The sequence below is a fragment of the Dasypus novemcinctus genome, chromosome 10, assembly GCF_030445035.2.
Source record: "Dasypus novemcinctus isolate mDasNov1 chromosome 10, mDasNov1.1.hap2, whole genome shotgun sequence".
NCBI classification, from domain to species: domain Eukaryota; kingdom Metazoa; phylum Chordata; class Mammalia; order Cingulata; family Dasypodidae; genus Dasypus; species Dasypus novemcinctus.
Window position 1 is genome coordinate 16,809,415 of NC_080682.1, and position 13,038 is coordinate 16,822,452.

A 13,038-nucleotide genomic window follows, 5' to 3' on the forward strand; every position below is an offset into this window, starting at 1 on the left:
TAATAATTATTTGTTGAATTACTACAATTACTACTACTATTGCTTCTTCCTCTTCCTCCACTATTGCTTTGAGTAGTTACCATGTAATGAATGTTTACTATGTGTTGGATATGGTGATAATCATTTTGTGAGCATTACACTGCAACACTCCTCTGAGATGAGTACTCTGATTATAGCCATTTTAGACATATTGAGCATCTAATATCAGACTACTGGGAAAAGGAGGGTACCAGGATTTGAACTCTGATACCAGAACCCATGAGCTTAATCATGACCCACTAATGCCTGCATAAGCTAACAAAATAAATTCAAAACAAATATCTGTGAGGATCAGAAAATCTGCCTTCTCATATTCTTTCTCAGATTTTCCCTTCTGGCTTTAAAGTACCCGGGTATATCTGACTCATTTGCTGTTATTTCTGTAAAGTAATTAGCTCTGTTAATACACATGGTTGTCCATTTTTCATTCCTGTAAATTTTGTCTACTTCATTATTGCAGCCTTATGCACAGTCTGACCCCCACAGTGGATGTTCTCTTGTTCTAGGCCTAAATATTGCCCCTGCTTATGGTTCTATATTTTGGATGACGTGAAGTGTAAGGATGAACTGTGAAGGAATGGAGAAGATTTTATGCATGTGTGTGGTGAGAAATCTCTTCCCCTTTTTGGTTATCCATGGTGGAAGCAGTAGACAGGTAACAATGAAGGGTGATGAGAGGAATCTGGCTGGGGGAGTCTCTGTTTTCAAATATGAACACAAAATGCCCACTTGCTTAAGGCAGAGGTGTGGGTGGATGCCATGGATTATTTAGTCTCTAGCAATTTGGAGAGATATGTTTTCACTTATGATCTAGGAAAACACTCTCTTCTTCTCCAATGCCTTCCTCATGGCATCTTTGATTTCTTTGTTCCTCAAACTGTATATGAGAGGGTTCAGCATGGGGATCATCAGAGAATAGAACACAGACACCATCTTGTCCCTGCCAAGTGAGTAGCTAGAGCTGGGTCGCAGGTACATGAAAAGGGCTGTCCCAAACAGCAGAGTGACCACCATTAGGTGTGAGGCACAAGTACTGAAGGCCTTCCATCGGCCTGCCACTGAATGGATCTTCAAGACAGCAGCCACTATGTAACTGTAGGAAATAAGGAGGATTAGGAATGATGTTCCCCCAACAGTGACCACCACGAGGAAATTCACCACTTGGGTTAGGAAGGTGTCAGAGCAAGAAAGTGCCAGGACTGGTGGGAGATCACAGAAGAAGTGGTTGATGATGTTGGGTCCACAGAAATGGAGCTGAAATATGGAGCTGACCTGGATCAGGGAGCTCAGGAAGCCACCAACATATGCCCCAACCACCATATGGGTACAGAGGCCCTGAGACATGATAGTAGTGTAGAGCAGGGGGCTGGAGATGGCTGCGTATCGGTCATATGCCATAGCAGTCAGGAGGAAGCACTCAGTTAGACCCATGCCAACAAAGAAAAAAAACTGAGCAGCACAACCCATGAATGATATAGTCTTCTGGTCCTTGAAGAAGTCAGTGAGCATCTTGGGAGCCACTGTGGAAGAGTAGCAGATGTCAATGAAAGACAAGTTGCTGAGGAAGAAGTACATGGGTGTGTGCAGATGAGTGTCACTTTTAATCAGAAAAATAAGGGCCATATTCCAGGCCAGGGTCATGAGATAGATGCCAAGGAAGGTCACAAAGAGGAAGACCTGTAGTTCTGGATGGTCTGCAAAGCCCAGGAGGATGAACATGGTTACTGATGAGCTGTTACAGGACTTGGCTATGGACATGTTTCCCAAGGTCCACAAGTGCAAGATGCAGACCTAGGATAATAATGATAATCCACATTATAGATGGTGGGTAATAATTACAACATGCATGGAGGGGAGCAGCAGAGGGTATCACAGGGTTAAAATTTTATGCAAAGATTCTGTCTCTTTCACTAGTTCTCAGTCTCTTTCGAAGAAAGCATTTTTTTTTGGTCATTGTCTTAAATATTTAGGCAATATTGTACAATTGATACAATTGATACAAACTTAAATTTTGGATTCATACTTCTATGGATCAACTCCTATGTCTACCATTTACTGGGTGTGTCACTAGACTTTTCTAGGGTTTTCCTTTTATTTAAAATGGGGTGACTGTACTGGCTTCACAGGATTGTTTTAAGAATTAGACAAGGTAGTGTGTGTAAAGTATCAGATATATAATAAATTTCCAGTGAAAATTATTATGAATACAGCTCTGTGTGTCCTAGATGAGTCAGATAATACTCTGTAATAATTGTTCACCTACTTTACTCAAGCTTAAAAACCATATCACAGAGAAACCAGTGTTTCTGGTTGGCCTATTGCTTGGTTCATCCATGTAGTAATGAAATGTTCAATCAGATAGAATGTTTTTCATCCATGGGATTAGCCAGATGTCTATAGAAATGCCCTTATTTGTCAAATATTAGCTCTAAATATACCAAAGTAGTTCCAACTTCAAGTTTTCTGTAGTTTGAACTCACTAATTAATTCAGTTTTTAAAAATGTGGGCACAGGATCTAGACTGCCTAATTTCAAATTCCAGCCTCACATCTTACTAGATATGTGATTTTGAGCAAATCATTTGAAATCTGTGTCTCAATTTCCTTACCAGTAAATTTATAGATTACAATAGCACTTCATTTTATTTTATGTATTTATTTCTCACCTCCCCGCTTTGTTTGTGCTTGTTGCTTTGCTCTCTATGTCTGTTTGTTTTGTGTTCTCTGTGTCTGCTAGTCCTTTTTTTTGCTTTTGGAGATACCAGGAACCAAACCCGGGACCTCCCATGTGGTAGGCAGATGCCCAATTGCTTCAGCCACCTCTGCTCCCTGCTTGTTGTGTCTCTCATTGTGTCTCCTTGTTATGTCACCTTGTGGAGTCAGCTCAACACACCAATCTGTCACGTCAGCTTGCTGTCTTGCTTGTCTTCTTTAGGAGGCACCGAGAATGGAACCCAGGACCTCCCATGTGGTAGATGGGAACCCAACTGTTTGAGTCACATTCATTTCCCCAGCACTTCTTTTGTTAGGATATCACATCTCTCTAATCTGTCATGTATATTTTTATCATAATTATTTATCTCTATCTATCTATAATCTGTTTTATCTATCATCTCTATCATCTATCCATTCATCCATTCATCCATCTCCTTTAGAATGTATCTGGCCAATAGTAAGTGTTCTTTCTTTAAGTGTCTGTTTTTTGTTATTTATTGTTATCATTATTAAAAACTCAAGTTACACAGAATTCTCAGTCAAATTCTTTGAGTTTGCAGTGTGTAAAGTACCTTTCAGGGTTAGGGACTTTATCCTGTACAATCCAATTCCCATTACCCCTGCCCACATCAACATTAAGTCTCAATCCACATAATCAGAGAAGTCCTGCTGTCAGCAGGTTTCCGAAGGCAACAGGGACTTTGTGGTCAGAGGGCCCAGTGGCTTTCTGTGAATGACTGTTAACGGTTTGGGATATATCCTGATCCTTCTTCAAGTCCTAACCAAAAAGATTTGGAAATCAATGAATTTACCATAACAGAATTTTAAACTATTTATATTTATTTATAATCTATTCTACCCACTTCTTAAAGTACAGTGAATCTCTTACATTTTATTTTACTTTTCAAAGTGGAAATAAATTCTTTTTATGAATTTAAAAGCAACAATTGAGAACTATAAAATAATCTGATCAATAAAAAAAAACATGAAACATTGAACCTAAAAATTATTTATAATTCTGATCAAATAGAAATAATTGAAGCTGGAAATGATTACATTCCATATCCTGAAGTAATAACTATTAACATTTTGGTGTATATCTTTTATGTGCATGTATATGAATGTGTATGTGTGGGTGTTTGTATCACAGTACACAAACCCTCTGTAAATTCCATATATTATAGAAATCACTCCAAGTCAGTAACTTTACAATTTGGGAAATAATCCTTACTCTATTTACTCTAAATGTTTCTTGCTCAATTTAGGAAAATCACCTCATTTTAATATCCTAGTTTTCATAAATCAATTCATACCTACCCATTGTCAAAAAGTCTTATTGACCTTCTTACCTTTTTTTGGGACTTGCACAAAGAGATGCCATTGAAACTGAGGCTTCTCCTCTCCCATTCAATAGATCTGGTTACAGATTTTTAATGTGCCTAACACCTCATATTTGGATAGTGAATGCAAACCTCCTTTTTATTGATCATCATTGCATCATTTGTGCTGAGTTTTACACTGTTTCCAATATTGTAAGTATGACTTTATGGTTTTATCCTATATTCTGAGGGTATACACTTGCTTATGAAAGGTGTATGGACTGCCCAGTCTAAGGGAAGGATTCTTTTCCATTGAAGAAAAAAGTGAGACCTGCAGGAAAGTTTAGCAGAGTCTATTTCAGATGTATAGACACATGGAAAAATTGGGAGCTAAAAACTTGGTACAAAAATGGTCATACTGCAGTCCTTACCCATTCTGTGTAGGGCCAGACATTTAGTAAGATATAGATCTGAGGTCTGCCATGTGATCCAGGATCATTTGGGCATCTACTCAGGTTAGGTGAAAGTGGAATGGGATAAGGTAGTGGCTATGCTTTTGGGCAGGCTGGAGGACAAGCCTGGTTTTAATCTTGACTTTGCCATTTGCCTTCTGTGGGGCCTTGGGCAAATTATTTAGCTTTTCTGGTTTTGGTTTTTTCATTTTAGAATGAGAATAACAGTAAGTACTTAACAGGGTTGTTTGAGGATTGCTTAAGATAAGTGTGAAATGTTCATGGGTCTTGAGATAGGATGTTTGCTTAATAAATTAGGGCAGTGATTGTTATTAATAGCTAAGATGCCTTAAAGAGTTATTTATAGGACAGAACCCTATTTTGGAAATTCTTCCTCCTCATGTGAATGTAGTCTAAAGTGTGCTAGATCCAGAAATAAGGATCTCAGTTATGGACCATGCAGGTTTAAAAGAAATGGTTAGAGGTGAGGTAGAGGAATTTTATCATGGGTTACCCGAAAATTTGTTTTGAATGTTGCCAACAGGAGAAAAAAGTTTTCATATTTAAGGATGAGATATCCCAGTCATAGAAACATAAAGTGAAGCCAGATAAATTGAAACAGAAGAAAAAGCATATCTATAGTTTTATTTCCACATATGGATGCCTTGAATCTTATTCTAGAACATTAAAGAGAAGTATTTTAAGAGCTATCTGGAGTAATCTATGTCACTCATGTGCCTCTTTTCTTTTTTTTAAAATTTTTAAAATTTTTTTATTTTTTATTTTTTATTTTTCCAAATTCTACTCAATTTATTCATTTAAAAAATATTACATTAAAAAAATATGAGTTCCCCATTCACCCCCACAGTAACACTCTCCCCCATCATCATGACACATCCATTGCATCTGGTGAGTACATCTCTGGGCATCACTGCACCCCATGTCCTGTGGTCCACACCATAGTCCACACTCTCCCATGTTCCATCCAGTGGGCCATGGGAGGACATACAATGTCTGGCAATTGTCCCTGGAGCACCACCCAGGACAACTCCAAGTCCCGAAAATGCCTCTACATCTCATCTCTTCCTCCCATTCCCCGCACCCAGCAGCCACCATGACCACTTTTTCCACACCAATGCCACATTTTCTCAATTATTAACCACAATGTAAACCCAAATGTTACCTTGTTTGAAAGCTATTGTGCCTCTTTTCTTGAGAGAAAGATCACTTGCAGCAAACTGGGCAAGACTTAGTTTGATTTCAGAGTCTGGATTCACTACAATGCTGTGACATAAATATAATGGATACCAGGCTTATTTTATAGAGGTGAAAAGGGAGTCTGAGAGTCTCTGTGACAACAATAGATTTATAGATGCTGGAGCAGCATCTTTATGAATAACACTATCCTTGAAAGCTATGGAGAAAATTCAATAACACAGCAAACACACAACCTCTAGCATAGTGCCTATACATAGAAGACACTATAACTGGTGGGAATGGGTAGAGTTTACTTACTTAATGATTCAGATTATCCTCCATCAAATATCTGTGAGAATATGTTAAATTTTAGGCAAAATGTGCCTAGCTTGAGCTTAACAGACACATCTGGTGATGGAGGAAAATGAAATAATGGTGAGGGGACCTGAGTAAAATTGTGGAGTTGGTGAGGTTTTTCTGTGAGTTCCTCATCATTCCTGATCTGGACCCTGTCCTTCACTTCATAATGCCTTCTGTCCTCACCCCTGCATATGCCTGGTGCTTTCAAGGTCTTGCTCCTCCAAGTTCCTCTTTTGTTGGAATGTAAAATTGACTGATGAATATTAGAGTCTCTCTCAGTGTAAGGTGACAATTGAAAAGGGGAAACTTTAATTCAAAGATGAAAGTTTAGATGGTAAAATTCCAGCCAGAAGTCAGAAAGAAGAGGGTTTTGGAGGTTAGAGGTCTTTCTGGTGTTTGGAAAATCTGTTATGCAAAGTCTATCCTGATTATAGCCCTCCCAGATTACTTTTCAGACTACTTAGTAATGATTGGTGACTGGGTTCAAGGGCATAGCAATGCCCCTAGGAGATTTATTCTCTCTTGATTTTCTTCTTAGCTTAAATATGTTTCAGGAAGTCCATCAAAGGAGCAAAATGGGAGAACATGATTTGGGGAAAGGGAAATAGAATTGAGAGATGCATGGAGAGAAACTGAAAGTCAAAGAACTCCTTGGTCATCTATCTGGGCTGGTAGATCCAGGATGCTCTATAAAGTGAGATTAATATGGATATGAAGACAAAGAGTAAAAGATAAATACCTACTCACCCTCACCCTCCTGTTCTGCCTGACATTTATCTGTAACTGTCTTGAGTTATCTTGCTGTGGAAAGAGGCTAATCAGGGTTCAGTAGTCGCTTTCTTGGAGCAGGGAATGGGTATTTGTGAACAGGTAAGTAGAGGGAGAAGAAATGCAGAGAAAGGAGGGGGTTTATGATCTTTAAGAACCTCTTCTGGTATCTGTTAACACCTGCATTTGGGGTCATTTTGGAAGTGTTTCAAAGCTGGTGTTGGGCATGAGTTTCAGAGGAGTGTTTTTCTCTTTCCTTGGAGATGCTTCATTATATTTGCCCCTGAGAGTATTTTTGAAAAAGAAAGGAATGTATTACCCAACTTTTGTAGTTAATTGCTGTCTGAGGGTTTGGAGAGCACATATTTATATAAATGCTCCAAAGAGAGAGATTATTAAACTCCATCCCAATGGTCAATTTCTCAGATGCCCCAAGGTTGATCAAGATCTCCTCCTGTATACATGATGAACAAACACAGGGTAATGTGGAACATAAATACATAAACACTCATGCCATGAAGAAAGCAAAATTGCCCATGTATATCTTTATTATTCACCTTCCACACTGTCATAGAACCTGTTTGGCCTGAAGTATGTTAAATTAATGTGAACTTGACCTTATTGAGTTCCACTATGAGCCAAACAGTAATAGAAACTTTATGAGTGTTAACTGACTAAATCCTCCAAAATCCCCTTGCAGAGGGGTAAGTGAATTTCAGAGAGGGTAAATAAGTTGCTGAAAATTTTACAGCTAATAAGAGATTGATCCAATATTTGAAGCCAAGACTATATGACACCAAATCCTGCATATAAATGTATGACATATATATGAATTTTGGATCTAAAATGCATATGTATTGATAGGATCAATCATATCCATCAATACATAATCCTTCCTCTTTCCACAGAAATCTACTATATTCTGCCAGGAAAGGACATAAGATATAAGACCTTTCCCCTAGAGGATTTAAAAAATCTATTCTAATTCAGCATGATATAATACAAAGATGTAGAACTTTAATTCTCTGTAGGCCCACATACAAATGAAAAATAATGGACCACATTATCAATAAAAAGCAAACTGTTAATTCATAAGAGGGTTGATCCACTTGTTTCTTAAGCTGAATCTATTGAACTTTGATCTATGTTAAATAGCTACAAAAATAGTGGACAATTGACCCCAGCTCCATGGCCAATTAAGAGAGAAAGTTATGCAAACAGAGATATACATGTAAATGCAATGCCTTCCCCCCAGCGTGGGACATGACACCCGGGGATGAGCCTCCCTGGCACTGAGGGACCACTATCAACTACCAACTGATGATGCAACTGGAAAATGACCTTATACGGAAGGTTCAATGCGGATCAGCAGAATATCCCTGTCTACATAAAATAACATGACTTTAAAATGCTGTTTGACCTAATGTAAGGGGGAAATGGAAAGGAGAAATGAGTTTATATGGCTACGAGTCTCTAAAAAAGAGTCTGGAGGCTGTCAGAAGGATTGCCCTTATGCACAACTGAGCAGAGTCAGAGAGACAGATAAAGCAGATACAACCCCCAGATATTGGTTCCTTTGAGGGCTAAAGAGACCCATGGGAGTTATGGTCATGGCCGATGGGGTTAACTACCAGGTCAGATGGCCCCTCTTTGGAAATGGCGTTTATGTGTGATGAATCTGGACTCAGATGGGATCTCTTTTTATAAGACTTTCATGCTAATGTGCTGGAGGTGCAGTTAGTGTTGGGGTTTGAGATATATTTAGGGGATTTGAATCTCTGGACTGACAATGTGATAGCCAGGTCCTGAGCCTCAACAGACTCTAGCACCTACAATCTGATTCACTGGACTCACCACACTCAGCTAAGATGGAGTTAAAGAAGGACAACCACCACACCATGGAGCCTAGAGTGATTACAACCAAAAGTGGGAGGATTGCATCCAGCATCCATGTGGAATCTGAGCCTCCTCTTGACATAGAGGTGCAATGGACACAACCAATCCAATGTCCACATAGAAAAGGTGGCATTGGATTGGGAAAAGTGGACATGGTGGCTGATGGGTATGGGGAAAGGCAGGAAGAGATGAGAGGTGGAGGCGTCTTTGGGACATGGAGCTGCCCTGGATGGTGCTTCAGGGGCAATCACCGGACATTGTAAATCCTCACAGGGCCCACTGGATGGAATGGGGGAGAGTATGGGCCATGATGTGGACCATTGACCATGAGGTGCAGAGGTGCCCAAAGATGTACTTACCAAATACAATGGATGTGTCATGATGATGGGAATGAGTGTTGCTGGGGGGGGGGGGGGGGAGAGGTCGGGTGGGGGTGGTGGGGTTGAATGGGACCTCATATATATATATATTTTTAATGTAATATTATTACAAAGTCAATAAAAAAACAGACAGAGATATAAATGTAGGGAACAAAATACAGGAGAAACTGAAGCATGGTCTAAGGCAAAAATATGGATAAGGGAAATATCATTCATTCATTCATTCATTCACTCATTTGGCAAGTATTTATTAATGCTTATTCTGTGCTAGACACTATTCTACTCACCAGTGACACAAATAATAGAAGGTAGGCAAGGATTTTGCTCACATGGCATTTACATACTATTGGGGTTGCTTGGGATAATGTTCCCATTGAAAGCAAGCTTTGGAAAACCAAGCAACTGCTATCCTTGACCATTATGGTAGTAATGATGAATTCTGACTATGGCTATCAGATGCGATGGCTGTTTCTGAAGCCACTGGGAAGTTTACAGAAACAAAATGACAAGCTTGGGTTTTAAACTCTCAGCTCATGTCCCAACCAATAGCCAAAAATGTCTATTGAGGCTCTAAAATACATATTTTATTTATTGTAGGTTTAAGTCAGACCCACATTTAATTGTGCAAATTGCAGAGTCTCTTAAAAGTTGTGGTCTTATGATAATGAGACCCTGAAAATGGAACGGAGATGTTTGAATAGGTTCAAATGAAATTGAGAACAGTGAACCCGCAATTGATTCTAGACATCTCTAATTATAAAAACTGTCCCTCTTCTGTTTGAAGAGACTAGCCTTTCCTTACTTGATAACTATTTCTTAACCTCATCTGAAGCAATTGCCTTGCAAGAAGTTCCCTATTCACTTTAAGACCTATCTAACCAGTCCTCATTGTTGTCACACTAGAATTTGAGTCAGATACTACCTTTTTCGAGATGGACAAGTGAAAATTATGACCTTGGAAAAGAGAACTTATTCCTCTAAAGCTTGCAAGATATTGCTAAATTATTTAGGAGAATCCTGGGGGAATAGACACAGAGTGGATTGTAAGGGTGTTAGCCAAAAAGACAGACTAGAACATTGGATTGGGTCACATTTATTTATTTCTCTAGATTTGGGATTTATTGTCTTAATTTGATTATCTGGGAGAGACTGTAATGATTTGCTTACTTCATTAAACAGTAGACTATATTCAGTGAGTTTGAGATGGCTAATCTTCCTAGCATGATTTGGAGGAAGGAGTCCAAAGTCTTAGGGAGACAGGAATACTGAAGTGGGTTGATCCTGTGTGGCCTGTGTACTAATCCTCCTCCCAACAATGCCTACCTAGCGGACTGAGAATAAAGTTCCTTCAAGGCATTGAGAATTAACTCAGGGAGAGGAAAACCAGCATCTCTGAAAAGGAACGTTGTGGAATGACACTAGGCGATACTGCCATTGACGAGGCTCCCTGATTTCATTGTTAAAGTCAGTGGCAGTTTTGAACCTCCAGAGACAAGATAGGCAAAATAACATATTGCCCATTAATTAATTAACTTAATGTAAAGTTTAATGAACTGTAGCTAGATTCCCAGTATAGTGAGGCTTGGTTCCTTGCTCTATAAGTTTACTAAGTACTCTGAGAGAAGAAAATAAACAATAGAATTATCTTTTTCTTGGTTGAATTACCCCTGACAACAAAAATAATCTAGATGTGTTAATTTCAAGGTTAGGAGGGAAAGAAAGAATCCAATCTGAATGCCTTATAGGATTTTATGTCAGAATGACAGGAAGCCTCAGTCCCAGTTAGTTAATCTTTCCAGATATCTAAATTCCTGGGATGGAGGTAAAAAGAATAATTTTTCAAATTGATGTTATACAGAAAGAAAGAATCCTTACTGTTTTAGTTTGCTAAGCTGCTCAAAGCAAATGCCATTAATGGGGTGGCTTTTAACAAAAGAAATTTATTAGTTTACAATTGAGGCTGGGAGAATGCCCAAATCAAGCCATCATCAGGGTGATGCTTTCTTCCTGAAGACTGGCTGCTGGCATCACATGGCAAGGCACATGGTGGTATCTGCTTGTCTTTCACTTCTCTTCCATTGCTTTCAACTTCTTGCTTCCATGACATTCTCTGTATTCATACTATTTATAAAAGACTCCAGTAAGAAGAGAAACATTCATCCTGGACTATGCATTAACTGAAGTAACCTAGTCAATAGGTTTATGCCCACTGGAATGGATTAGCTTTAAGAACATGATTTTCTGGAGTACAGAGTTTCAAATGACCACATTTATTAAACCGGGCAATTAGGGAGCGATGTCAGATGATTTGTCCTGGAAATTTGGAGTGACATTTTAGGTGCAGGACCACTCTAACATTTGCCAATGTAGATGGAATTTCATTTGCTGTTGTTTTAGTTTTCTGGCTGCCAAAACAAATACTATACAATGGCTCAACCAATGGGAATTTATTGGTTCACATTTTTTAAACTTTTTTTTGTCTTTATTTATTTTTTTAATATTACATTAAAAAAATATGAGCTCCCCATATACTCCCCACCCCCCTCACCGCACTCCTGCCCCCATTCCAACAATCTCCTCCATCATCATGAGACATTCATTGCATTTGGTGAATACATCTCTGAGCACCGCTGCGCATCATGGTCAATGGTCCACATCATAGCCCATGCTCTCCCACATTCCACCCAGTGGGCCATGGGAGGATCTACAATGTCCAGTAACTGTCCCTACAGCACCACCCAGGACAACTCCAAGTCCCGAAAACTCCTCCACATCTCATCTCTTCCTCCCATTCCCCACCTCCAGCAGCCACCATGGCCACTTTCTCCACAGCAATGCCATATTTTCTTCGATTACTAATCACAATAGTTCATGAATAGAATATCAGTAAGTCCACTCTAATCCATATTCTATTCCTCCATCCTGTGGTCCTTGGAATGGTTGTGTTCACTCCACATCTATATCAAGAGGGGGCTTAGATTCCACATGGATGCTGGATGCAATGCTCCTGCTTTCAGTTGTAGGCACTCTTGGCTCCATGGTGTGGTGGTTGACCTTCTTCAACTCCATGTTAGCTGAGTGGGGTAAGTCCAATAATCCAGACTGTAGGAGCTGAAGTCTGTTGAGGCTCAGGGCCTGGCTATCATATGGTCAGTCCAGAGATTCAGGTCCCCTGGGTATACATTAAAGCCCAGCACCAACTAGAGTTCTGGTAAAAGTAACAGGAGAGACTTGTGGACAAAGATCACATCTGAGTCCAGCTCCATCACACAGAAACACAAACTCCAAAGTAGGACCAACTGACATGGCACTGAACTCCATCTGCCAAGTCCATAGAACCTGTGGGTATCTGTAGCCCTCAGAAGAACCAATACCCATGGTTGTATCTACTTTATCTGTCTCTGCTCAGGTGTGCATAAGGGCAATCCCTCTGATAACCTCCTGGCTCTTTTTGGAGACTCATAGCCATATAAACTCATTTGTCCTTTCCATTTCCCCCTTTTTTTCAGGTCAAAAAGCATTTTTAACTCCTGGTATTATATGTAGACTGAGATATTCTGCTGGTCCGAGTTGACCCTTTTATTCAAGGTCACATTTTTGAGGATAGGAGAACTCCAAGCCTCAATGCCTCACCAGGTGATGCTTTCTCCCAGAGGACTGTGGCACTCTGGGGCTGGGTACTGCTGATCCTTGGTCCTTGACTTTTCCATTAAATAGCAATGTACATGGCAATGTCTTCTCCCTTCTCCTCCAAGTTGCATTGATTTCTGTCTTTTGGCTTGTGTTATTCAGTCAAAGGGGTGCTGATGCAAAATACCAGAAATTGGTTGGTTTTTATAAAGGGTATTTATTTGCAGTAGGAGTTTACAGATACCAGGCCATAAAGCATAAGTTACTTCTCTCACCAAAGTCT

The 13,038-nt window shown here is 39.5% G+C and overlaps 1 protein-coding gene across 1 annotated transcript; it reads right to left on the minus strand.

Moving 5' to 3' along the window:
- Positions 1 to 849: 849 nt before the first annotated feature.
- LOC101440927 (olfactory receptor 5A1) lies at positions 850 to 1,797 on the minus strand. Its single transcript, XM_004467016.2, has one exon. It carries the CDS (start codon positions 1,795 to 1,797, stop codon positions 850 to 852), a length of 948 nt encoding a protein of 315 aa, XP_004467073.2.
- Between the last annotated feature and the right edge of the window lie 11,241 nt (positions 1,798 to 13,038).